This window comes from Nematolebias whitei, chromosome 18, assembly GCF_014905685.2.
Source record: "Nematolebias whitei isolate Nwh7 chromosome 18, NemWhi1, whole genome shotgun sequence".
In the NCBI taxonomy this organism is placed as follows: domain Eukaryota; kingdom Metazoa; phylum Chordata; class Actinopteri; order Cyprinodontiformes; family Rivulidae; genus Nematolebias; species Nematolebias whitei.
In genome coordinates, this window is record NC_056515.1 from 1646411 (window position 1) to 1673503 (window position 27093).

The 27093-nt window shown below is 44.9% G+C and overlaps 2 protein-coding genes across 2 annotated transcripts in view; one reads left to right on the top strand and one right to left on the bottom strand.

Annotated features, from left to right (window-relative positions):
• Nucleotides 1-14524, top strand: part of dqx1 (DEAQ box RNA-dependent ATPase 1) — a 45003-nt gene extending 30479 nt beyond the window's left edge. Inside the window, exons 4-13 of the mRNA XM_037692525.1 lie at nt 1193-1386; nt 4947-5373; nt 5793-6068; nt 6166-6265; nt 12645-12803; nt 12897-13088; nt 13211-13336; nt 13426-13616; nt 13836-14026; nt 14317-14524. Of these exons, the coding sequence (XP_037548453.1) occupies nt 1193-1386; nt 4947-5373; nt 5793-6068; nt 6166-6265; nt 12645-12803; nt 12897-13088; nt 13211-13336; nt 13426-13616; nt 13836-14026; nt 14317-14524 (2064 nt within the window). The remainder of the gene's footprint in view (nt 1-1192; nt 1387-4946; nt 5374-5792; nt 6069-6165; nt 6266-12644; nt 12804-12896; nt 13089-13210; nt 13337-13425; nt 13617-13835; nt 14027-14316) is intronic.
• A 1106-nt stretch (nt 14525-15630) lies between these two features.
• LOC119424725 (histone-lysine N-methyltransferase Smyd1) overlaps nt 15631-27093 on the bottom strand; it is a 17629-nt gene continuing 6166 nt past the window's right edge. The window contains exons 2-10 of the mRNA XM_037692221.1: nt 20644-20820; nt 20318-20531; nt 20103-20233; nt 19988-20026; nt 19654-19840; nt 19475-19567; nt 19233-19396; nt 15936-16104; nt 15631-15858 (exon numbers count right to left, since the gene is read on the bottom strand). Of these exons, the coding sequence (XP_037548149.1) occupies nt 15724-15858; nt 15936-16104; nt 19233-19396; nt 19475-19567; nt 19654-19840; nt 19988-20026; nt 20103-20233; nt 20318-20531; nt 20644-20820 (1309 nt within the window). The 3' untranslated portion in view covers nt 15631-15723. The remainder of the gene's footprint in view (nt 15859-15935; nt 16105-19232; nt 19397-19474; nt 19568-19653; nt 19841-19987; nt 20027-20102; nt 20234-20317; nt 20532-20643; nt 20821-27093) is intronic.

The following is a 27093-nucleotide window of genomic DNA, read 5'->3' on the forward strand; positions in this document are numbered from 1 at the left end:
AACCAACTGATCACATGCTCAAGAAGGACCATCAGCCTAACAATGGGTCATTAGCACCTGATGGCTGTTTACTATTCAAAGGGGGTTGAGTGATACTAGCAATCACAGCATTGTAAGATGGGGACAATTGAACCCGGAGGCCTCCACCCCTGTTTAATGATGGACGGTTTCTTTTCACAAAGATGGCCTCCTTTACTCCTCTCTCAAACCATCGTTCCTCTCTGTCCAGGATGTGAACATCTTCATCCTTGAAAACCTGAAAGCACAAAGCAGCCCTTGTGAACATCTGATATAATTTAAACATGAGGCGTTCACGGACACACCCAGTGTCTGATCTGGCAAAAGCTTTTAATAAATATTTACTCAAGATTCATTTCATCCATCGTCTTCATTTGTTCATTTAACCTGCAGAACAGGAAATGATCTCTTAAAGCGAGCAGCTTGTGTTCTTCAGATCTGATGGTGACAGGAGAAAAATCAGAAAAACTGACACTTAAAGCCGGGAGTACCGAAGCTAAAAGAACAGATGCTACATACAAATTCCAAAATGTGAACCAACAGCTAAAAGTAACAAAATATTAGCCAAAAACTAAAAGTAGTTTAAGTAATCAGGTCTGTCTTGTAAATGAGTCCTCGAGGCTCAATGGGATTTACCTGTCTAAATAAAGGTTGAAGGAAAAATAATAATAATAATAGCTATGTTGGTAAAAGACTAGCTAAAAATAAAAAGTAGAAAATAATTTGTACTAGCATTAGGCTGTAAAAAAAATATTTATAAGTAATAGAATGAGCATTATCTGTTAGCATCGGGTATAAAACAGGTGTTTCTTGTAAACGAGTCCTCGTCACTCATTGAGGATAACCTGTATAAATAAAGGTTGAATAAATAAAATAAAAATCAGCCGTTGTGATATTTGCTGAAGTAGTTCAAGCAGATTAAAAAGAACAAAGTTTTTGAAGGAACTGAAAACATATATGTGTATTTCTACCAGAAAATCTTTTTAAAAATGTTCAAAAGTATAAAAAAAAGGAGCAAAAGCCACAGAAGAGATCTCCTGAATCAGCCGAACATTCTGACCGATGAACAGCTAAAATGCTGTTTCTCCTGGTCTTAGTCCTGATACATGAACTTTTTTCAGATTCAGATTTCCTCTGTTTTAGAACCGTCAATGTTTTCCTGGTTCTCGTGCAGGTTCCTCAGTGGTGCACAGAGTTCGCCCTGTCCTTTGAGTTCTCCCATGGTCTGGTCTGCTGCTCTCAGCCGTACTCTGCAGCGGCGGTGAGTCTGGCTCTCCGAGTGGCCGATGAGATGGACCTGAGTCTGGGCCTGGAGGTGGGCTACAGGGTGTCTCATGATGACAGCTGCACACCTGACACCTTACTCAGGTAACAAGGGGATGGGTTCAGGGGACCAGATGTGGAACTCTTTAGCGTCAGGCAGAGGTTAATTTGAGCCGGATCCTGCCGGAGCAAGATCCGGGAACTCTCATTTTGACCGGGTGTGTTCTGGCAACTGTTTGCTCGGATCCAGCAACTCAAATATCCGCCCCTAAAAGTCCAAAGTCATCGCACATTTTTATTTTGAATATTTAATAAAAATACAACAAGAGGAGACGTTGCCCAGTCTGTGAAGTGGATGTTCCAGCCGCAGCACGTGCACCAGCTCGATCACATGCACCTTCCCAGGCTGGGAGGAGCAGGAGAGGAGCCTCTGGAGGAGGCAGGGGGTGAGGACGCAGGGACAGATGGTCACATTTACGCACAAAGGTGCTGCAGTGGAGTCCTTCTCTCCTCCTCCTCTCCAGGCATTGTCCCTCCTCAGCGGCGCTGCACTGAAAAACACCCTTCTCTCAGACCCCCCCGATCACTTAAGGAGGGTGGGGGGGCTGCAGGTCACATGACGCTGCTGAAGCGATCCATTCAGCAACAGAAACGATCATTTATTCAACAGAATAAATAAGAAAATGTGTTTCTTGTTGATGGATGAAAACCGGCTTCAGTGTCTGAGACGTGGACGGCATGAAGTGTCTTCATCCAACACTTTCAGCAGCGCGCCCTGTGGACAGTGCACGTTACACACAGAAACGTCTCCACACAGCTCTACACAGCGCACGCACAACTGCTGATGTGTCTGAACTCCTGCTACATTCAGACATAATAAATAAAAAAAGCTTAGTGTAAAAATAAAAGTAAAAATACAAAGAGAGAAATGTTTGTTATTCACATCACGTTTCAAAACAACGGCACTATTTGTCAAAATAACAGCGATGAAATTGTTGAAAAGACCGTCCAGTTCACTTTCATGAAATAAATAAATGGATGGATGGATTGTCCTTAGCTGGACAACCGAGAACTGAAGCCTTCAGGTGCTTCAAACGGTGCCGCTTGGAGATGGAGCAGGAGCAACAAATTCAGCAGAGAGGAGTTCAGCTCCGACTGTGAAGTTGGGGGCGGGAGGGGGGTGGGGACACCTGACAGAATCACAGCTGCTCTGTTCACACACAACTTGCTGTTCCTCTCTAAAATAGTCATTTAATCACGTGTTTACAAATGTAGGTAAATGTAGATGTTTGACAGTCCGTTCAAATACACCAGAATGGAGGAAATGGCATCTCTGTTATTCAACATTTTCTGTGGGAGGACCCACAGACACCCCCCGAAACCCTCCACACACACACTGTCCGCCCGCCCGCTGTTCCGGCATCAGTCGGTTTACAAATTAAGCCCTGACTTCAGGAGATCCCATCTGGAAACTCGTCTTATTTATCTGACATGACAGAACCAGAATCAGAGGAGGAACCATCTAAAGCACTCGACACCAAAGCAAAGCAGGAATAATGAGTTCTGGTGAAACTCAGGATGTTTCTAACCAGCTGTGAGGAAAAGTTTCAAGGGGGCGCACAGGAGGTGGTTCTACGGAAAGTCAAATGGGCCATAAATTATTTAAATTATGCACTTTATAATACCAGTATGGCGATAAGTTTGTGCATTTATTCACTAATTTTGATGTCAAGTATTGTTTCCCCAGACTAGCACTCAGCTAGCTGAGAAGCTAGTTGTTTTTTTGGGGGCGTTTTTTTGTTGTTGTTTTTTTTACTTTATGGATGGTTTTAGGATCCCCCCCCCCCCCCCTTTTTTTTATTTTGCATCAAGTTTAGACAGAAATACTGAAAACATTTTTTTTTGTTTGTACTTGTTAAATTAAAAGAGGTTCCTGTCATTGATGAAGTTTATTCATCCACAGATATTTAAAATAAACCCACAAGCAGAACATGGAAGTTGAGGCAGAGATGATCTGGGGGAGTGGTGGCGTAGAGGTTAAAAAAAGATGGGCCTGTGATTGGAATGTTGCAGGTTCAACTCCCAGTACCGTCAACATCAAAATGTGGGTGGAAAAGGTGAAACACCCACACCTGCCTCCACCCTCATTTGCCCCACTCTGGGCCCCTGAGCAAGGCACTCAACCCCACATCTGCTCCCTGAACAGGTCTCTCTTGGAAATGAGTTCTCGTGACTCAATGAGACGACCTGGATAAATAAAGGGTAAATGAAAAAAGAGACAAAAAGAGCAGAGCACCCTCTGGTAGCCGACTGCAGAATAAGATTAATTCCATTTTCTGAAATAAAACATTAAAATAACATTAAACACATTAACATTAAAATAAATGGACTGCACTTATATGTAGCATCTTTCTATCTTATCAAGATACTCAAAGCTCTTTACAACCCAGTGTGTGTCCTCATTTACCCATTCATACAGCACTCTACTAGATCTGAACAAAGAAGAATCAGAGCTTTATCACATTCATCGATGGGACACATCGGAGGCAGTGAGGGGTTCAATGTCTTGCCCAGGGACACTTTGAAATGTGACTGCTGGTGGAATCGAACCCCCAACTCTCGCATTAGAGGATGACTGCTCTAACCACTCTGCCACAGCCGCCCCGGCTGTGACCTAATAAAATACACAAACACATAAAATTTAAAAATTAGGTGTTGGAACTTGTTTATTCATGTAGTACTTGTTCAAACGTTTCTAAATGTTTGAATGTGTTTAAGAGGGTGGGCGGGGCTTAAAGCCTGACTTCCTGAGTCCAAAAATACAACATGCCTATGCCCACAAACCAAACATTATGACTGAACTCATGAACAATAAAAGTAGACAGAAACACTAAAGCCATCATTAACCCTCCTGCTGCCCTAGGGTTAAAATGGCCCAAAAAGGTTCATTTTGCCCCTAGAACAGCAGGAGAGTGAATCAGAGGGGAGGAGTTTATTGAACAGTTCAGTTTACTGTGACTGGATGAAGCCTGTTTGTGGTTGGGTTCAGTCGATGTGTCCTCTCCTGCAGCTGAGACCTTCTTCAGTCTGAGGAGGATCTGGGCTGGATTCTCAGAGGAAGTCCAGGTTCTCCCTCCCTCCATTTTATGCTGCTGCTAAAAGTAGCTACAGACGGCAGCACAATGGCTCAGTGGTTACACTGTTGCCTCACAGCAAGAAGGTCTTGGGTTCAATGCCCAGTTGGGCCTGGGGTCTTTCTGTGTGGAATTTGCATGTTCTTCTTGTGCTTGCGTGGGTTTTCTCCGGGTACTCCAGTTTCCTCCCACAGAACAAAAACATGCATGTTAGTCTGCCTTCAGGCCCAGGCCTCACTTACAGAAGAGGTCTGTGATCTCGGTGGGATTTGCCTGCTTAAATAAAGGTTAATAAAATAAAAAACAGATGGATTTTGTGTGTTCCTGTTAGTCTCAAAACAATCTGATTTCTGTAAAAGTCATCTCAGGCGGTCCTCTCCAGAATGAACCTGCAGCATACTGGACCGTTCATGATGTCATCACTCCATATATGGTCGTTCAGCTCCTGTTTAATGTCCTTCGTCCCAAAGGCTCTCAGATTAAAAAAAGTGTATTTTAAACCTAGAAATGAAGTCTGTGTTCCATCCTCAGGTTCGTCAGCGACTCCCTCCTGCTGCAGGAAATGATGTCAGGACCCCTGCTGCGTCAGTATGGCGTGGTGATCTTGGACGAGCTTCAGGAGCGCACTGTCTCCACCGACGTCCTACTGGGCCTGCTTTGCGACGTCTGCAGCCAGAGGCCCAACGACTTCCGGGTCGTGCTCCTTGCTCACCCTACGCTCGCCCCCTGCATCGCTGCCTTCCTCGGACCCTCTGTCCCTCACCTCAGCTTAGACAGCCTCACCGAGCCCCCGGACCGGGTCGACGGAGCAGAGGGCAGGAAGTCCTCAAGTGTGGTGGAGATCATGTACCGGGAGCTGTCGGGGAAGGCACTGCTGGCTGCTTCCTGTCACATGGTTCTGGATGTGCACCGGAGAGGAGAGGAAGGAGACGTGATGGTGTTCCTGTCTGGAGCTCAGGTGAACATTTCTTACTTTAACCACAGGAGAGACAAACAGCTTTACTAAAACAAACGAGGATGAAAAGTCTTCAGTCAGGAGAGACGTTCAGTCAACAACTGTTAGATGTTCACACAGCCATGTGCTGGTGGAACTCTGAAATCTGAGCAGCATTCTTCAGGTTTCACGTGCGTTTTGTATTTTTAACAAAAAAATGAGGTCAGTCCGTTTTGGTTCTGCTTGAGTTCAGTTTCACTTCCTGTTTGTCTGGAACAAGAGAAACAGAGTTTTGTCTGATGTCCTGCTGCTCACTTTTCCATTCAAAACTAACAAAAATAAATCACCACCTCATCTGTCTCATAAATATTATATTTTATTGTCATCAGAATCGAACCATCGCACTTTGACCTAAAACTCGGGTCATTTCCTGTTTCCTGTAGGAGATAGACGAGTGTTTGACTCTGCTGGAGAACGAGTCTGTGGCTCTGAATCCTCAGCTTGGACCTCTCAGGCTCCTCCCACTCCACAACGGACTGGGCAGTCTGACCCAGAGAGTATACGAGTCCGACCCACACACCTGGACGCCAAAGGAGACTGACGGTTCTGAGGGTCCGGGCATTAAACGGAGGGTGATCCTCACCGATTCTCTGGCCGAGGGTTCGTTCTGCCTGAGAGGAGTTCGTTATGTCATCGACACCGGCCTTCAGCTCAAAGCTGTGAGTACCAGAGTTTGTGCTCAGAGCAAAGCATGATGGGAAAAATCATGTCTTTATGCATGTCTTAAAAACACAACTTTCTGTTTTTGTTCAACAGGTTTACAATCCACAGATCAGAGCGAACTCCCAGGTCCTGAGGAGGATCAGTAAACACCAGGCTGACATGAGGACCCAGAGGGTCAACAGTCACCTGCCAGGTGGGCTAAGAGCCAGGACCTAAGGCCAAGGACCCAGGACCTAAGACCCATGACCTAAGGCCCAGGACCTAAGACAAAGGGTCAAAGAACAAAGACCCAGGGCCTAAGACCTAAAACCCAGGACCTAAGACACGAGACCCAAGATCCAGATCCCAAGACCCAGGGCCCAAGACCTAAGGCCTAAGACCTTGAACCTAAAACCCAGGACCCAGAACCTAAGACCTAAGACCCAGAACCTAAGACCTAGGACCAAAGACTCAGGACCTAGGACCAAAGGATCAGGATTGAAGACCCAGGACCAAAGATGTAGGACCCAAGGCCCAGGACCCAAGTCTCAGGACCGAAGACCTTAGACCTAAGGTCTTCGGTCCTGGGCCTTGGGTCTAAGGTCCTGGGTTTTAGTTACTGGGTCTTAGATCTTAGGACCCAGAGACCCAAGAACCAAGACCCAGGACCCAAGACCCAGGACCTACGACCCAGGACCTACGACCCAGGACCTACGACCCAGGACCTACGACCCAGGACCTAAGACCCAGGACCTAAGGCCCAGGACTTAAATCCCATGACCTAAGACCCAGGACCTTAAGACCCAGGACCTAAGACCCAGGATCTAAAACCCAGGACCTAAAACCCAGGATCTTAGACCCAGGACCCATTGTCAGTGTCAATTTATTTCTATAGCACATAAAAACAACAAAAGCTGACCAAAGTGCTTTTCAGTTAAGTCAGATTAAAAAGAGTAAAAAAAACATCTTGTGCCACTCAAAAGACATAAAGTTAACAATAAAATACAACCCACAACAATAAAAATCCGCTCTAACTGATTATCAGACTCTGCATAGATCAAATTCCAAGGAAAACAGAGGAGTCTTGATAAAAGATTTAAAAAAGTCTCAACAGTCTCAGCGGTCTTTAAATGATCAGGTAAACTATGCCACAGTTTTGGAGCAACAACCGCAAAAGCCCGATCCCCTCTATTTTCATTCAACCTTTATACAGGCTAGCCTCACTGAGCCACGAGGACTCATTTACAAGAGGGACCTGTTCCAGATAGAACATACAAAGTACAGACAACAATGACAGTAGACAATAACAACAACAAGAGTAAAAATGAAGTTAAAACAAGAGTATTGTACAAAACAACAAATCAGGGTGCCTTAAAACAAGGCGAATTACTAAAAACAAAAACATATCTGCCTTAATTTTTCCTTTGACATTATTAAATGTTTGAAACCCCTTAAAGAAATCAAGGTGGACAACCTCAGTTCTTGTTGCAAGATGTTCCAGGTGCAGGAGCTGAGTAGGAAAAGGCCTTTTTGCCAAGTTTGGTCCGCACTGAAGGAACGCTGCAGGTAATGATGGCCTGAGAGCGCATGTTGTAACTACACGGATGGCGTGACATGTGGGAAGAGATATAAGAAGGTAGCAGACCAAGGAGGGATTTATAGATGAAGATGAACCAGTGTGAGAGCTTATGTGTAAATAATGATGACCAACTGGACAAGGAGTACAGAGTGCAGTGATGGGTACAGTAGTTACAACCAGTTATGAACCTTGGCGTGCCATGGTGGACAACATCCAACATCTGCAAGGAGCTGGCAGGGGTATTCATGTACATAATGTCACCATAGTCAATGGCCGGTAGGAAGGTAGCGGTTACAAGGCGTTTTCTGGCATTCAGAGTTGAGCAAGATCTATTTCTGAAAAAGAAACCTAATTTTATCCTGATGCATGCTCAATAATCCAGGTAGAAAAATCTAAAAAAGTTCAATCTGGTCCTCTGGACATTCAAAAGGACAAAAAATAAAACAAAGAAAAAAAAATGTAGATACATTTCGTCTCTCATCCAAAAGACTTCCTCAGTCTGAGGTGCTGTATTCGGCTCAGTCTCTTAAATAGCACCTTCTCAGAGTGGATCAACCAGTTTGCTGCTGACAACCAAAACCAGCTGCTCACATGGTCGAGAAGGACCATCAGGAACCCAGACCAGTGGTCATTCTGTATGTTGAGGGAGTATCAGAGAAACTGAGACATTTATTTTCTAAACATAACGTCCCAGTGGCTTTTAAACCCCAAAATACATTACGGCAAAGACTGGTTCATCCCAAAGATCCAGTCTCCTGGCACAAACAGAGTAATATTGTGTATGCTGTTCAGTGTCAGGAGGGCTGTGATCAGTCTTACATCAGGGAAACTAAACAGCCACTGAATTTAAAAAGCATTCAATACAAAAACAACTGGACTTTATTTGTAACAGAAGACGTTTCGCTCCTCATCCGAGGAGCTTTCTCAATTCAAAGAGAAGAGAGTGAGAGATTCAGGTTATAAGGCTGAGTGAGATAAGACACACACACACACATATGTAGATTGGCAATTCACACCTAAACAAACTTAACAGTAAGAGTATTTTGTTCCTCTAATTCACAGACGAGGCCCCTCTGTTCCCATCAGGTGTGAAAACCGGCTGGGAATCTGTTTTAAAGTTGCATTATAGGTTTTTGAAAGTGGAAATCTGAGGCCGCCTCCTCTGTTAAGAGACGGCTTTTCTCTTTTTACATAAATTGCTTCCTTCACCCCCCTCTCAAACCATCTGTGTTCTCGGTCCAAAATGTGCACATTTTGGTCCTCAAAAGAGTGTCCCTTATCTGTGAGGTGGAGGTGAACAGCTGAATCTTGTCCAGAGGAGGTGGCTCTCCTGTGTTGAGTCATGCGTCTGTGAAGAGGCTGTTTAGTTTCTCCAATGTAGAGGTCTGGACAGTCCTCACTGCACTGGACCACATACACTACACCACTCTGTTTGTGTATGGGTGTTTTGTCTTTAGGGTGGACCAGTCTCTGTCTGAGAGTCCTGCTGGGTTTGAAATGTACTCGGATCTTGTGTTTGTTGAAGATCCTTCTGAATTTCTCTGATACTCCAGCAACATAAGGGATGACGATGTTTTTACGTCTGTTGTTCTCCTTTTTCAGTTTATTGGTGTGTTTTGTAGATTTCCTCACTGACTTGACAAAAGCCCAGTTAGGATATCCACATGTTTGAAGAGCTTCTTGAATGTGTTTCTGTTCCTTTTCCTTCCCTTCTGTCTTTGTGGGGACACGTTCGGCCCGATGTTGTAAAGTTCTGATGACAGAGAGTTTGTGTTCCAGTGGATGGTGGGAGTCAAACAGAAGATACTGGTCTGTGTGGGTTGGTTTTCTGTAAACTTCAATGTTGAGGCTGTCCTCTCTCTCCATCTGAACCAAATAGTCCAAAAAAGGCAGTTTGTTGTCGTTTGCATCCTCTCTCAGGCAGTTCTCTCAGAACCTAAGACCTATGACCCAAGACCCAGGATCCAAGACCCAGGATATAAGATCTAAAACCCAAGATCAAATATTTATTTTTAAAATCCAATCTAAACATTTGAAGAGCTATTTAATCTGACTCCTGGTGATCATAGTTAAATCCATCCATCCATCCATTATCTTCTGTTTGTTCTGAAGTCAGGCCATGGGGGCAGCAGCTTGAACAGGGGGGTCCAGATATCTCTTTCCACAGCCACCTCTTCCAGCTCTTCTGGGTGGATTTCAAGGCGTTTCCAGGCCAACAGAGAGACATAGTCACTCAAACGTGTCCTGGGTCTTCCGCGGGGTCTCCTCTTTGCCGGACATGCCCAAAGCACCTCCCTAGGGAGTCGCCCAGATGCCCAAACCACCTCAACTGACTCCTCTCAATGAGGAGGAGCAGTGGTTCTACTCCGAGTTTTTCCCAGATAACTGAACTTCTCACCCTATCTCTAAGGGAGAGTCCAGCTACCCTGCGGAGGAAACTCATTTCAACCCACTGTATCCACAATCTCATTCTTTCAGTCACTACCCAGAGCTCGTGACCATAGGTGAGGGTAGGAACGTAGACCGACCAGTAAACCAAGAGCTTTGCCTTACAGCTCAGCTCCCTATTTACCACACCACAACAGAACAGTACAGAGTACGCAATGCAGTAGTCCCTCGTTTATCACTGGTTTTCCGTACCATGCCCGCCCACAATATGTGAAAAAACGTGAAGTAGGGAGACAGTAGTTCCAAGTTCAAGTTCAGTAAACTTTGTCATGACGTGCCAGGCTGCAGTCACACTCATCACCTGTTACTCCCAATCTCCCTCCTTTTCATTCAACCTTTATTTAGACAGGTTAATCCTATTGAGCCTCGAGGGCTCATTTACAAGAGAGACCTGATTTCTTAACAAAGAGTGAGGACAGCAATGGATAACAACGATAACAATAGATAACAATGACAACAATAGACAATCATAAAATAGGCATACAAATGTAAGTTTCTCTTTTTCTTTTTTTTTACAAATCGAAACAAAATAGCAACCAAAAGGACAATCGAGGAATAGCAGCAAAAAACAGTTAGATCACAAGGCAATTTTTAAAACTAATTACAACACCTTAAATAAAAACATCTATCCATCCATTAACTTCCACTTATTCCGAAGTCGGGTCGTGGGGGCAGCAGCTTGAGCAGGAAGGCCCAGACATCTCTTTCCACAGCCACCTCTTCCAGCTTTTCTGGGAGGATTCCAAGGCGTTCCCAGGCCAACCGAGAGACATAGTCTCTCCAGCATGTCCTGGGTCTTCCCCGGGGTCTCCTCCCAGTTGGACATGCCCGAAGCACCTCCCTTGGGAGGCGCCCAGGGAGCATCCTTACTAGATGCTTGAACCACCTCAACTGGCTCCTCTCCACGTGAAGGAGTAGTGGTTCTACTCTGAGTCTCTCTCAGATAACTGAACTTCTCACTCTATCTCTAAGGGAGAGTCCAGCTACCCTGCGGAGAAAACTCATTTCAACCGCCTGTATCCACAATCTCATTCTTTCGGTCACTACCCAGAGCTCATGACCATAGGTGAGGGTAGGAACGTAGACCGACCGGTAAACAGAGAGCTTTGCCTTATAGCTCAGCTCTCTCTTCACCACAACAGACCGGTACAGAGTCCGCAATACTGCAGATGCTGCACCAATCCATCTGCCAGTCTCACGCTCCATTCTTCCCTCACTCGTGAACAAAATCCTGAGATTCTTGAACTCCACTTGAGGCAGAACCTCACCCTCGACCTGAAGAGAGCAATCCACCCGTTTCCGGATGAGGACCATGGCCTCAGATTTGGAGATGCTGATTCTCATCTCAGCTGCTTCACACTAGGCTGTGAACCACTCCAGTGAGAGCTGAAGATCACGGCACAATGACGCCAACAGGATCACATCATCTGCAAAGAGCAGAGATGGAATCCTGAGGCCACTGAACCAGAAACCCTCCGCCAGTTGGCCGCATCGAGAAATTCTGTCCATAAAAGTTATGAACAGAATCTGTGACAACGGGCAGCCCTGGCGAAGTCCAACTCCCACCCTCAAGGGGTCCGACTTACCGCCGGCAATGCGAAGAAAACTCTCGCACCGCTTATAAATGGTAAATGGACTGTACTTATATAGCGCCTTTCTATCTTATTTCAAGATACTCAAAGCACTTTACACTACAATCTGTGCCCTCATTTACCCATTCATACAGCACTCTACTAGATCTCTACAAAGCTAATTGAACAAATCATTCTAAAGAGACTAATCAGTGCTTTAGATCACATTCAAACACTGATGGGACACACATCGGAGGCTATGAGGGGTTCAGTGTCTTGCCCAGGGACACTTCGACATGTGACTGCTGGTGGATTCGAACCCCCAACTCTCGCATTGGAGGACGACTGCTCTAACTACTCAGCCACAGCCGCCCCTTGTATAGGGACTGAACAGCCCGTATCAACGGGTCTCCAATCTCATACTCACGGAGCACCCCCCACAGTGTACCCTGAGGAACACAGTCAAATGCCTTCTCCAAGTCCACAAAACACATGTAGACAGGATGGGCAAACTCCCATGATCCCTCAAGGATCCTCGTGAGGGTAAAGAGCTGGTCCAGTGTTCCACAGCCAAGACGGAACCCACATTGTTCCTCTTGGATCTAAGGTTCGACCAACAATCAAACTCACTTCTCCATTACCCCTGAATAGACCTTACCAGGGAGGCTAAGGAATGTGATGCCCCTATAACTGGAGCATACTCTCCGATCTACCTTTTTGAAGAGGGGAAACACCACCCCAGTCTACCAATTCAGTGGTTAAATGTTTAAATTAAACATTAAACCCAATTACATGTCATTGAATCAAAAACTAATTAGCCAGAACAATATGACCTACCTGTCGGCAGGTGAGCTTTCTGTCCTTGAAGCAGATCTTCAGAGGTCTAGAGGAGATGGGATGTCCTGATGTTCTGGCTGATCGTAGACATAAAAACAAAGTGTAGATCTTTATTTCATGTGTTGGTAACTGTTTTGTGTCCTCCTGGTCTTTCTCAGGGTTGTGTCTCCGTCTGTACCCTCAGTCCCTGTACGAGGATGGGATGGAGGAGGCCCACTGTCCCGGAGTGACCGAGGAGAACCTCAGCCACCTGGTTCTGCTGCTGAAGAGACTTGATATTGCTGACATGGGACAGTGCAAGTTTTTGGACAGACCAGGTACGTCTCAGAAACCTCCTGAACAGCATGATGACAGATGTTTGAGTTGACTCGTTAGCCCTTCTGATGCTGGTACAACATCTCTTCCTTCAGCTCCTGAGGCTCTGATGCAGGCCTTGGAGGACCTGGACTACCTCGCGGCATTGGATGATGATGGAAACCTGTCGGAGGTGGGAATCATAATGTCGGAGCTGCCGCTTGAGCCGCCGCTAGCTAAATCTCTGATAGCTTCCTGCGAGTACGACTGCGTAGATGAGCTGCTGACAATAGCCGCCATGCTAACAGGTAACCTCCTCCTCATGGGTAAGGTTTATCTAGCCCCACCCTTCAATGGGTGTGGCCTGATAGATCCCACCCACTGATTGTCACCTTATTTGATGGTTTTAACCTCTCTACGTATCTTTCAGCTCCTTCCTGCTTTATGGCTGCTGAATCCAACTCGGAGGAAGCTGCCATTGCTGTGTGGCAATCTCTGATGCACACAGAGGGGGATCACATGACCCTCATCAACATTTATAATGCCTTCATGGAGCGTATGTTCAGGTCCCCTGGTTTCAGACTCAGAGAAAACGTTTGAAATGACTTGTGGGTAAATGGTCCAACGGTTTTCATTTGATTCCAGATAATCAGGACGAGGCGTGGTGCACCGCCAATTTCTTCAGTCACGCCGCCTTACGGCTGGCGGCCGTAATCAGGGTGGAGCTTCTGGAGGTGATGCAGAGGATAGAACTTCCTGTTTCCCCCCCAGCCTTTGGATGCCAGGACAACTGCACTAACATCAAACGTGCGCTCATTTCAGGCTTCTTCCTCAAAGTGAGAAAATAAATTTAATCAATTCTGACTTAATTTTTTTTTTTTTTTATGGTTTATTGTTTATCAGAAAAAAACAAGAAGAGGTTTGAACATGGAGTTTCAAAATAAGACTGTCACAACTTCCGATTAGCTTTAGAGAAGAAATTTGCTGGAGTTTCAGACACCTTTCAGCATTTCTGCACAGACCTCATCCGTCATAATTTGTCCATTTTGTCTCAGGTGGCTCATGATGTCGACGGCGCTGGCAACTACCTCCTCATAACTCACCGTCATGTGGCCCACCTCCACCCTTTCTCCGCCTACCTGTGTCTCCAGCCGAGGCTGAGCTCCCCCAGTTGGGTCCTTTACCATGAGTTCACAGTCTCCAGCGATAACTGCATCTGTATCGCCTCTGAGGTCCATCCCCAGATGTGAGTTAGAACTGATGACGCCTTCTTTAGACTTTCTGTTGGTTTTAGAGAAACTTGCAGTAAAAATCACATTTTTGATTGATTTGGACTCTAAACAGAATTGGTCTACATTAAGTCATCACATTCTGACTGCAGGAGATTTATTTATATGAAATCTGAATAAAATTCTAATTTTCCTGCTTTAAAGTGTCAATAAAAACATTTGAGTGATAATTTATTTAATTAGTGATGCTCTTTGGTCAGAACCTGTTGTTTTCGAGCATTAATGACATTTCCTGTCTCGGCGTCAGGCTGGTGGAGCTGGCGCCACAGTACTTCCTGGGAAACCTGCCAGCGAGCGACGGGAAGGAGCTGCTGATGGAGCTCAGGCAGAGTCTGGTGCCTCCGCCAGGTGAGCTGGACTCAGACTCACAGGAACACAACAGGACTCAGAAAGACTCGGACAGGATGGCGGAGACTCAGAACCAGTCCAACATTGAACTCTGTGTCGTCCAATGAAGCAGAGGAGGAGGTGGAGCTTCTCAGGACTCAAGGCTGTCACTTTATGGTTGGATCTGAGCATTGGTACTTTTTTAGCAAATATGCTGTGAAATCTTGGATTTCAGCTGGAAAACACAAAGATTCTCTCTGCCTCTATCTAACACCATTACATGATGCCTGCTTCACAGTGGGGGTCGCATTTTTTTTTGTGTTTGACTTGCACTTCTTCTAGAAAACACTAATTATTTAGTTCTGAATAAATTTGCTGCACACCGGCTGTGGAAGACCTTCACACCTTTTACTGTTTTTTTTTTTAAATTTTTTTTATTGATTTTAAACTCCTATTTAATGAGTTGTTTCTGTGTTTGTGTAAGTTATAAAGTTGAATTTTTAATTAGACACCGTTTAAAAAATGTGGGTAAAACAAACATGGCGTCAGTTTTACGTCAAACACTTCAGCTAAAAGCAATAAACAGAACTTTAATGAGCTGAGAATCAGGTCGAGTTCTCCTCTTTGCAGACGACACCATGTTTTAACATGAGCCTCCAAGTGTCTGTCTGTCCAATGTTTTCATACAGTTTGGGTGTTCTGCTTTTTCTGATGTCCTCCTGCTGCCCTTTTCTTTTTTATGACCAAATAAAGAGTTTCTAATTAAACGGTTCATGTTTTAAGTTTCAACTGAGAGGTTGTCTTCAGACTCGGCTTTCAGACTGTTGTTTTCTGCATGGTTTTTTTTTATCTACTTCTGGGTATTTTTAATTTATTTTAGCCATTCATTTATCAGAACATTCTGCTCATTCAAGAGTCGAGTGCTGTGAATTTTTTTGTAATTTTCAAAATATTTAGCATTTACAAATATCTCTCCATATAAATTCATTCAGATCTCTTCAGTTCATTCTAAAGCATTTTTCTGCTTGAAATCTGCTTCAGCTGCTTGCTCTGTTTTGTCTTCTTAAGCTACTAGGCTTTTGCTACTTTTAGGTTCTAGTTATAGCCTTTTGCTAGTTATCTTTTAACCAACCTTTTGCTACTTTTTTATTTTGGCTAGCGCTTTGTTGTTTAGAGCTCTGTAACAGATGAAGATACACACTCGTCTCTATTAGAAACAAATGACAGACTCCAGTTTTATTGTTGATCCTTTAATGACTCAGAGGCTCGACACAGAACGGTAACTGTACAACCTTTAAATATTTAATATAATAGTTTTTTTCCTATTTTACTGTTTGCGGAGGAACCCTTTAATGTTGTCCTCGGCGGAGCTGCAGACCATCGGCAGGTTTTTCCTGGTGGAGTCCTGCAGGTCCAAGTCCTTCAACGTCTTCAGCTCCGTCTCCGTCTGTGACCGCATCAACTGGAAGAGAGATGGCTGTTAGCATGGTCAGTTTACCATTCGCATCGTGCTCTGAGAGGAGCGTGGTGGTTTAATACCTCCAGGTCTCTGGTGATGGAGTGGTTTGGTCCGTGGGTCGCCATCAGGATCCGGTACGCCCTACAGATCATATTGTGACCCGCCTCCACCTGCCCTGCATGCCAGAGGATGACCCCTGCTCGCATCATGGCCATCCCCAGCTGGGGGCTGTTAGGATGGAGCAGCTTCCTGTGAGAGAGGAAGAGAAGGGGCTTAGATCTGCACTCTACTGAGAAGGTTCAGTTTTACCCACTGAGATTTGGGATGACCAGGTCCAAACCTGGTTTACAGGAACCTTTATTGAATTGTTAGGCCCGAGCAGCGAAGCGCTGCGAAGGCCTATTGTAATCGCTCTGTTCAGGACCGAGCTGAAAATTTTTTGGCAAATGAATTGGCGTTTTGGGGGCCTTAACATATCCCAAAACTCATCAAATTTGGCAGACACATCAGGATTGCTGAAAAATTACGTATTTTAAGGGTGTCGCAAAAATTGCAACAGAAACGAATCAAGAGCGCCACCTGGAAATTTTCAAAATACCCTCTGCATTAACCTTAGTTTGTCGTAGAAGCATGACATTTGGTAAATGTGTGCAATTCCCCAAGCTGCACAGAAAACCCTATGGCAACAATATTGTACGATAAACAGGAAGGCGGCCATTTTGGAATGTCGTCCCAAAGTTCACATCTTTTGAAGGTTTACAGCCTCCGCATTTGAACGAACTCGTCCTAGGGATTTACTCAATCGGGTTCAAACTTGGCCAGTTGGTTCAAAATCAGAATCAGAATCAGAATGCCTTTATTGTCATTATACGCAGTACAATGAAATTAAGAGCCACTCCTTTTTCCAGTGCAAAAACACGCCTTAAGAAAACACACATTAAACACACACTAAAAATATAAAAAATGTAACGCAATATAGATATAATAATGAAAGTAAAAAATACAAGTATTACACAATTGTATTGCACATTATGGATATTAGTGAGGTAGTTAAGGTGACTGAGAGTATGAAATGTCAGTCAAAAGGCATGTCAAAAGGCATGGGGGATGAAAAGATATCTAAACGGTTAGTTTTGGAGCATGCTGAAGGGGCGGGGCCAGACCTTAAAGTTTGACATCTCGCCATGAAAAACGAAACGTTAATAGCTCCTACACGAAAACTGTCTGACACATCAAACCTTCAGTGATTGATCCACATCCAGTCCCCTGCAAGACTGAATGGTCAAATCATGACATCACTTAAGCCATGGCCCCTGATAACAGGAAATGTAAAGTTTTACGTTGAACGGTCCCTATCTGACCCCTGTTACCTGATCAGCATGATAGTGTGTCCAGTGACCGAAGACATGTTGGTGTAACTTGCTTGCCAACACTGACAGTTTTGGGTGGAACATGTGGGCGTCGCGACGTGGCGAAGTAAGACATAATGCCGTTGCCATATATTGGGCTCTAAATTCCACTTGAACAGGAATCCATGATAATTGGCCAATATTCTCCACAGCGCCCCCTAGAATATTTTAAAACCTCAGCCCCAAGCCATTTTTGGACAGATAATTCTGAAACTCGGTGAACATCTGTATTTTTTCAGGACCTATGAAAAAGTCTCTTGGAGCCCTGGTCCAAAACTAACATGAAGTCAGCCATTTTGGGTCAAATGGTCATTTTTGGGCGTTTCTAATTGCAAATTTTAACGAACTCCTCCTAGGGATTTTGAAGGATTACCTTCAAACTTGGTTAATGTGCCCTTAACACATTGGGGAGCAAAAGTTATCAAAAGCTTGCGTTTTCGTATATGTTAAAGAGGCGTGGTCAGGCCTCAAATTTGCGCTTGACTTCGTAAATTTCCAAACGCTGTAACTTTCACAGTGAAAGAGTGAAATGCACCAAACTTGGCATGACTCATCCCTGTTGATGCCCGACAAACCTCTGTGGTCATATTTTGACATTATCAAAGTCCCATCCCCTCAGAACAGGAAGTCACTTTTTTCATTTAGAATGCTCCCTCTCTGACACCCTTGACCTAATCAGGATGATCCTGTGTTAGAAGACATATAACAAGTTGGTCTGACTTACTTTAAATTACAAACAGTTTTCAAAGGAGGATGTGGGTGTGGCAACGTGACAAATTCAGAAGTGACGCCGTTGCAATACGTTTGGCTATAAATTCCACAGATTTGAACCGAGGTTCACAAAAATCAGTATGATCGATCATTATCCACCCCTTGAAAAGGAATCCATGATAAGTGGCTAATAGCCTCCACAGCGCCCCCTATATTATTCCTACAGTTATAGCTCAGTGATACATCATCCAATCTGGACCAGATTTATTGTATGTAATCAGTGAGCACTTTTACACACATTGGTATTGTGGTTTAACGCTACACTCCAGTGCACCCCCTATTTAATACCAAGTTACATCTTAGTGATACATCATCTGATCTGCACCTGATTTTTTGTGCTTCATCAGTGAGCACTTGTAGACACATTGGTATTGTTGATAAATGACATAACTTAAGCCCCACCTACTCAGAGAAAAACTGTTGATTATTGGATGATTCTTCCAGCTTCCCTGTATAAGATATTAGACTGAAACTTTGTTCACTAACTGTTCATTACCACACATGACATGTTGAAAAGCATAAAGGAAGTGCTTGTCAAACATTCGCCACAATACAGGAAGTCACCATAACTCCTGTCTGGAAGGTCGGATTTCGCCTATACTTGTAAGACCTGAAGCTGGACAAGTACTGACATGGACGGAAAGCGATGTGGAAGGTTAGGAAAATGCACTCCATGGTGAACACGTGCGGGACTGGCACGAGAGAGTTCACGATGGCGACTGGGTGGACTAGCTGGAGCTCCCGCGGTCGTCGTAAGGCCGGAGTGGCGCTTTGCTGCGAGGGCCTCCAATGCTGCTTGCAGCTTAAATTTAGATTTGTTTTTCTCACATCCTTACAGCATGACACTACCACCACTGTGCTTCACTATATGGGTGCTGTAAAACAGGAAGTAGGTCCACTTAAACACTCGTGGAGACAAAGTCTGAACGGTCTTTAAGAAATGTTGAAACTTTTAATTTTAAAAAGGCATCAGATGTGATTCTAATTTTTTTTTTTTACCTTCTACATTCTTATTTTTTAATCTCCAGATAATCTCTCTGCTTCTGCAGCTACTAACCACATAACAGCATGATACTACCACCACCATACTTCACAGTGGTCTTATTACCCAGGTGAAGAGGTCTGGTTTAATTTAAAACCTTTACATTTCAGACTTCCTGTAATGCGCCCCACACACCCAGAGGGCGAATCACTCACATGTATCCCTCCACCATCCTCCAGGCGAACTCTGCAGCCTCAGAGAACTTCCTCAAGTGTGAGTGCACCTCGGTGGCCACGCCCAGCGCTCGCAGCCTGAGCAGGTGAGTGTCAGCCAGAACGTCCTCCTGCTTTGCCAGAACCTCCAGACTCAACCTCAGTACCTAGAAGAAATAGGGGGTGCAGACATTCAGGAGACAATTTGTAGCTTCATACTTTCACCCTCGCAGCTTGGTGGTTACCTCGCTGTAATCTCCATCTTGTCCGGCTCTTTCAATCTTCTTCAGACTCTCCTGGCTGAAGGCCGACACCTCTTTGACTTTATCAGCCGAATGCTGAGGGATGGACAGGAAAACAAATTTAAAAAAAAAAAAATGTTTAGAGACGATTCTTTCAGAACCGGATCTGTTCAGCCATGGACCTTGCTCTCTGAAGACGCAGACATTAGGTCATCGCCCAGCTGCTGGCTGCAGCGCTGACAGCTGCAGTCAAAATGGAATCGCTCCTTCAGCTGCTTCTGCCTTTCAGCCGAAAGGTTCAGGAGGTCCACATAGTTGAAGGTCAGCTCCTCACCCTTGGAGATCTTCCTCAGAGCTCGCAGCTCCATCCTGGGGGAGATGAAGGAATCAGGTTTGGGGGTTTTTCAGTCTCTGCTCAGAGACTCAGACCACCGGCTCTTAAGGATGTCTGGATCAGGCGGTCTTTGTTTAGAGCCCCACAGAGGCAATGTTTGGAGGCACGTGTGAAGAACGTACCTGGTCTTGGAGTGCAGAGCGGAGCTCACAGCTGATTGGCTGCAGGAGACAAACATGAACTTGTTACTCTGAAGTTCTTTAAACCCAAACCGTTCCCGGCAGGTTGGACACCTACTTGCCATGGTTGAAGGTGACAGTACACCTGGGCCAGCAGTCGTGGTTCACCAGGCTCAGATTGGGGAAGAGACCCAAACCCACATTCTGCAGACCCCTCTGGTCTGTCAGGGGAAGTCCGTTAGACCTGACCTGCAGAGAAGAGGAGACCCCTCAGACCCTGAAGCTTCAGACGTTAAGGTCCAGAAATTATAAAAACATGAAGGTGACACCAACCAGGCCCAGAATGTGGCGGATGTAGCCCTCAGAGTGAAGCTTGGCGCCATCGATCCAGAACTTCAACAGGTTGTCCACGTCACTCTGGACCTTGTTCTGCTCCTCTTCAGGCAGGTCCTCCAGGTGATCCTTCAGCTGGTCTGCAGCTACTAACTGACTGTCTGAAGCCAGACCCTGGTCCTTCCTCCGGCGCCACATCACTCGGGCTGCCAGGCTGCGCAGGAGAGCCAGGTCAGGACGGGCCGGAACCACAGGAGGTCCAGTCAACCAACACTACGTTCTCATTGGTTGTTCTTTTAACGAATGTTCATCACCGTACATCTTACCGGATGTTCTGGTTGGGAGCAAAGCCTGAACCCCGTATGGCAGCACATTCCTGCTTGTGTTCCTCCCAGCATGCACTCTGGCAGGTGCGGTCGCAGTAGTGGGCGAACCGGCACTGAGCGCAGCGCTGCAGCTTGGTCTGCCGGCGGAAACAGCTGTGGCACACCTGATAGACCAAACTGAGGGAAAAATGTAACAACTGAGTCATGCTGATGCACAGACGGTTTTATTTTTTAGTTTAAAGATCAAAGTTCTGTCAAATTCTGGGCTGTTTTTTCTTAGTTTGGGTTTTTAGGTCAGGTTCTGCCATCACCAACAGATGTCCTCCAAAGGCCTTGTCTCCAGCTCCTGAGACATACCACCTGTCCTCTGTTAGTAATCAGCACACATCTGTAATGTCTTCAGTTCTTGGTTCTGTGACCCATGTTTCTGATTGGTTCTGATCAAAACGTTAGGTTTGGGTCCATTTTCACCAAACGAGAAACAAATGCATTTAAATGTTGTTTTACTGAAAGCTGCTGCAGGAGAACAAACGTTCTCAGGTTTCGACAGCAGGTTGGTCACAGCGATACTCGGATTGAGCCACTCACATGCACGAGCGTTCAGGTCTCTATCTGCCTTCCTGTCGTTCATTTCAGCCGTTGTCAGAAATGCTCCCAAACGTTTTGGCTCCAGACCCAGAAAACCACAGTAGTAGAAGCTAATGGCTCCAGCTTTCACCAGTTTGGGTTCAAACCACTACACGTGTGTATTTTAAGGACCCCTCGTGGTGTTTCACGACCCTCAGTGGGCTCCTGACTTAAATTGTAGGAACAGTAAGAACTTTCTGGACTCAGACTCTCCCTGGTTTAAACACAAATCGTGACAGTACCATTTTACTGCTTCTGTTCCGTCCGGTTCTGTTGGAACGTAACCATCTGTTTTTCTTCATCTTCCTATGAGCCCAGTTCTGGTGAGGACCATGGATCCTAGTCAGGTCTTTGATGGATCTGTTCCTGTTTCCTAACGTCTTTCAGATTCTTTTGGATCTGAAGCTGCTTGTGTGAATGTTGCCTGTCACTTAATCTGACCTCCCATCACAACTTCTCGTTAACTCTGTTCCTGTGTCAAATAAGCACGAGATCCTGAACTGTCTCAACAAACATTTTGTTGCTTCTAGTTCTTTATTTGACACAGTTACTAATGGAAGATCAGCCACTTCTCCTAAAAGTCAAACATCTACAAACCAAATCTCTCCTACAAGTCAATCTTCAGTAAACCACACATTTTCATTATGTTCAGTCAGTGAGGTTAATAAATTGTTAAATGATCTTGATCCAAAAAAATCTGAAGGACCAGATGAACTTCCACCTTATTTCTTAAGGCTGGCCGCTCATATCATTACAGTCCCTGTGACCCACATCTTCAATCTCTCCATAAGACAAAACTCCATCCCAGACACTTGGAAAACAGCCTTTGTTCTTCCTTTGCTGAAGGGAGGAGACCCCACCTCACTGAACAACTATGGACCAATCTCTAAACTCTGTATTTTAGCCAAGATTCTAGAAAAAATGATAAACTCTCAAATCAAAAATTACCTGGACTCATTTAACATCTTACCTCCACATCAATCTGGTTTCAGGAAACAACACAGCACAACCACTGCTTCACTGAAGGTTTTTAACAACATTCTTGAAGCACTAGATGCTAAAGATTATTGTGCTGCACTTTTCTTAGACCTGTCTGAAGCTTTTGACACTGTGGATCATAACATCTTGTGTCATAAGCACTCAGAAATCGGTTTCTCAGATCACACCATTGGTTGGTTCTCTAACTATCTCTCAGTTCGGAGGCAATGTGTTCAACATAATGGTATTTCCTCCTGTTATTTAAGTCAACAATGGTGTAACACAAGGCTCTGTCTTAGGATCCACCCTCTTTACAACCTATTTTCAATTCAATTCAATTCAGTTTATTTATATAGTGCCAAATCACAACAAAGTTGTCTCAGGGCACTTTACAGGAACATTCACATATACATAAAAGTCAATTAGTAAAGTTCTCTATCTAAGGAATCCAGCAGACAAGTTGAATCTTCACTTCGTTGCAGTCTCCCATCCTGAGCAAGCACAGTGGCAACAGTGGAAAGAAAAAACTCCCTTTTAAAAGGAAGAAACCTCCAGCAGAACCAGACTCAGGACAAGCGGTCATCTGCTTTGACCGGCTGGTTGAGAGGACAGGAAGGAGAGACAGACGAACACAGAATGGTAGGTCCAGGTATAACTGAAAGACAAAAAAACACATTAGGATAGAAAGAATAATTACAAATACAAAACAGGTTGAGCAGAGTAAATAAAGACAGTAGCAGAGTGAAAAGTGTGGTCAGTTTGTCCTCCAGTAGTCTAAGCCTATAGCAGCATAACTAAGGGACAGCTCAGGAAACCCAAGTAGACACTAACTACAAACTGGATTCCAAAAAAGTTGGGACACTAAACAAATTGTGAATAAAAACTCAATGCAATGATGTGGAGATGGCAAATGTCAATATTTTATTCGTAATATAACATAGATGACAGATCAAAAGTTTAATCTGAGTAAATGTAACATTTTAAAGGAAAAATATGTTGATTCAAAATTTCAGTGTCAACAAATCCCAAAGAAATTAGGACCAGTAGCAATAAGTGGCTGGAAAAAGGAAATTGAGCATATAACAAACAGCTGGAAGACCAATTAACACTAATTAGGTCAATTGACAACATGATTGGGTATAAAAATCATAAATCATCTTCCTCTCCTGTGTGCCCGGACCAGGTAACCAACGGGAGTTGTCGGCCGGTGCGCAGCTCGGACCGACCTGGAGGGGCTGTTATTGAAAACCTGCGGCCATTGCCGCGCACTAACTCCACCACTGCTGGCTCCACTTCAGACAGTATCCGGATGTGTTTGGTCAACGCAAGATCTGTTACCAACAAAACTTTTGTCCTCAGGGATTACTTTCAAGAGCACGATCTGGACTTTCTGTGCATCACAGAGACTTGGATGTCTCCGGGTGAGTCCAGCGCCTTGACGGATTTACTGCCACCGAACAGTCTGTATTTTAACGCCCCGCGGCCATCAGGCCGACGCGGTGGTGGATTATTAACAATATTCAAATCAACTTTTGACTGTAAACAACTGCCCATCCCAGTTTCCCACGCCAGCTTTGAGCTGAGCGTCTTTGAACTTGGCCATTCACCTCCGACGTTATTTGCACTCGTCTACTGCCCACCTCGATCTAAGGATTTCATAAATGAGTTTTCTGACTTCTTGGCTGAAATCACACCAAAATATGAGCATGTTTTCATTATTGGGGACTTTAATTTGCACGTGTGCTGTCCTGAGAAGCCCTTGGTTAAGGACTTTTTAGTTCTATTGGACTCATTTAATTTAACTCAGCCTGTAAACGGTCCCACCCAAGAGCATGGACATACACTGGACCTTGTTTTAACTCATGATATGACTGTTAATAATCTTGTTATTGGTGATAATGTTTTCTCAGACCACATGCCAGTCCGGTTTGAGTTCACCCTCCCCCACCTAACTCCTAAGTCGTGCATTCCTGCACGTAGGACCCGGACCATTAACCACTTCACTGCCGCACGTTTCACAGATGTTTATAACTCTGAAATGATCATTCACCCCCCAGTGTTTCTCACCACCACTGAGGAGCTGACATCCCAGTTCAACTCTGTCTGCTTAAAGACTCTGGATCATGTTGCACCTGTTCAAACCAAAAAAATCAAAAATCAAAGCAGAACCTTGGCTGAGTGACGTCACCAAGGCCGTTGGGCAGCAATGTAGGAGGGCGGAGCAAAAGTGGAGGAAAGACAGGCTGCAGGTCTCTTTTCAAATACTTAAAGAGAGTTGACGCCGTTATCAGAAAACAGTAAAAGCTGCTAAATCAAAATTCTTCTCTGATATAATTACATCAAACTCTCACAACCCACGTGTCCTCTTCTCCACCCTAAACTCTGTTCTCCACCTCACTGAACCATCACCTCTGGAAGCCTCGACTGAGCTGTGCGACAACTTCTTACATTTCTTTTTGGAAATAATTGCGACCACCAGGGCTCTCATTTCCCCTCCAACTCATGACCCATACATCCCACCTCAATCTGTAGCTCTATTTGACCATTTTGAACCCATCACTCTATCTTCTCTAGAGCAGGTCGTGTGCAGCTTGAAACCTTCTGGCTCTCCCTTTGATGTGGTCCCCCCTCGACTACTAAAGGAGGTGTTTCCAACTCTAGGTCCGTCCATTCTTGATATAGTAAACAGTAGTTTATCCACTGGCGTGGTGCCAAAATCCTTTAAACATGCTGCTGTCCAGCCTATCCTGAAAAAACCCAAACCTTGACCCCTCAGTCGCTGCCAACTACCGGCCTGTCTCCAAACTCCCATTTGTTTCTAAAGTACTGGAGAAAATAGTCGAGTCCCAGTTGAAGTGCTTCCTGGAGGATCACGCCATCTTAGAGCTATTCCAATCTGGCTTTAAACCTCTCCATAGCACTGAAACTGCCCTGCTGAAGGTCTTTAACGACATCTTCAGATCCACAGATACTGGTGATTCTGTGCTGCTTGTCCTGTTGGACCTCACAGCCGCCTTTGACACCATCGACCATGAGATCCTCATTGCTAGGTTGGAGCAGTGGGTGGGCGTCACAGGGTCAGCCCTCAATTGGTTCAGATCTTACCTCGCTGACAGATCCTTTTGTGTCTCCATCAAGGATTTTAGTTCCGCAGAGGCAGAGCTTAAATGGGGGGTTCCGCAGGGGTCCATCCTGGGTCCCCTCCTATTCTCTTTATACCTGCTGCCACTTGGTGCTATTTTCCGGAAACACAACATGCCCTTCCACTTGTATGCCGATGACTGTCAAATTTACTTCCCCCTAAGACACAATGGTACATGCTCTATTCAACCGCTGCTCAACTGCCTGGCTGACATCAGGGACTGGATGGCTTTAAATTTCTTGAGTTTCAATGAAAAGAAGTCTGAAGTCATGTTGTTCCCTCCCAACGACACGATCACAAACCACTGCATCGACCTCTCCGCTCTAACCCTGTCAGAAAAACAAAGAGTCACTAATCTGGGAGTGATAATGGACCCTTCCCTGAAGCTTAACAATCATGTAAACATGATTGTAAAATCATGCTTCTTCCAAATGAGGCGGCTGTCTAAACTGAAGCCCATATTGTCCAAAAATAACCTGGAGACAGTAATACATGCATTCATTACATCTAGGCTTGATTACTGCAATTCGCTCCCGTTTGGTATCAGTCAGACCTCCATTGCACGACTACAACTGGTCCAGAATGCAGCAGCCCGATTTTTAACCAGTACAGGCAAAAGAGAGCACATTACACCAGTTTTGGCCTCACTGCACTGGTTACCGGTTCACTTTTGAATCCAGTTCAAAATACTCCTGTATGTCTACAAATCACTGAACAGTGTCCCCCCCCCCCCCCCCCCATCTCTCTGATCTGCTACAACCGTATGTCCCACCACGTTCCCTAAGGTCACCGGACCAGTTGCTCCTCACAGTTCCAGGAACTCGTCTTAAGCGCAGAGGTGACAGGGCCTTCTCTGTAGCAGGACCAAGACTTTGGAACGAGTTACCTCTGTTTGTCAGACAGGCCCCCTCCCTCTCGGTTTTCAAGTCCCGTTTAAAAACTCACTACTATTCAGTAGCTTTCAACACCAGATGATCTGTGTTTTGAACCTGTATGCTCCACACTGGTTTGTCGTCATTACCTGCATCGTTTTTATGTCTATATTCTGATTTACCTCATTTTGTATTTTGCTTTGTGTGTTAGCTGTTGTTTTGTCTGTTCAGCACTTTGGTTGGCCTTGTAACTGTTTTAAGTGCTTTATAAATAAAGTGGTATGGTATGGTATGGTATAAAAAGAGCTTCTCCAAGTGTCAGTGTCTCTCAGAAGCCAAGATGGTAAGAGGATCACCAATTCCACCATTGTTGCACAGAAAGATAGTGCAGCAATACCAGAATGGTGTTACCCAGTGTAAAATAGCAAAGACTTTTAAGTTATCATCATCAACTGTGCATAACATCATCAAAAGATTCAGAGAATTTGGAACAATCGCTGTGCGTAAGGGTCAAGGCCATAAAACTCTACTGGATGCTTGTGATCTCCGGGCCCTTAAATGTCACTGCACCTCAAACAGGAATGCCACTGTCAAGGAAATAACAGAATGGGCTCAGGAATACTTCCAGAAAGCATTGTCAGTGAACACAATCCACCGTGCCATCCGCCGTTGCCAGCTGAAACTCTACAGTGCATAGAGGAAGCCATTTCTAAGCAAGCTCTGTTTGCACTGGGCCAGGGGTCATTTAAAATGGAGTGTGGCAAAATGGAAGACTGTTCTGTGGTCAGATGAGTCACGATTTGAAGTTCTTTATGGAACACTGGGACACCA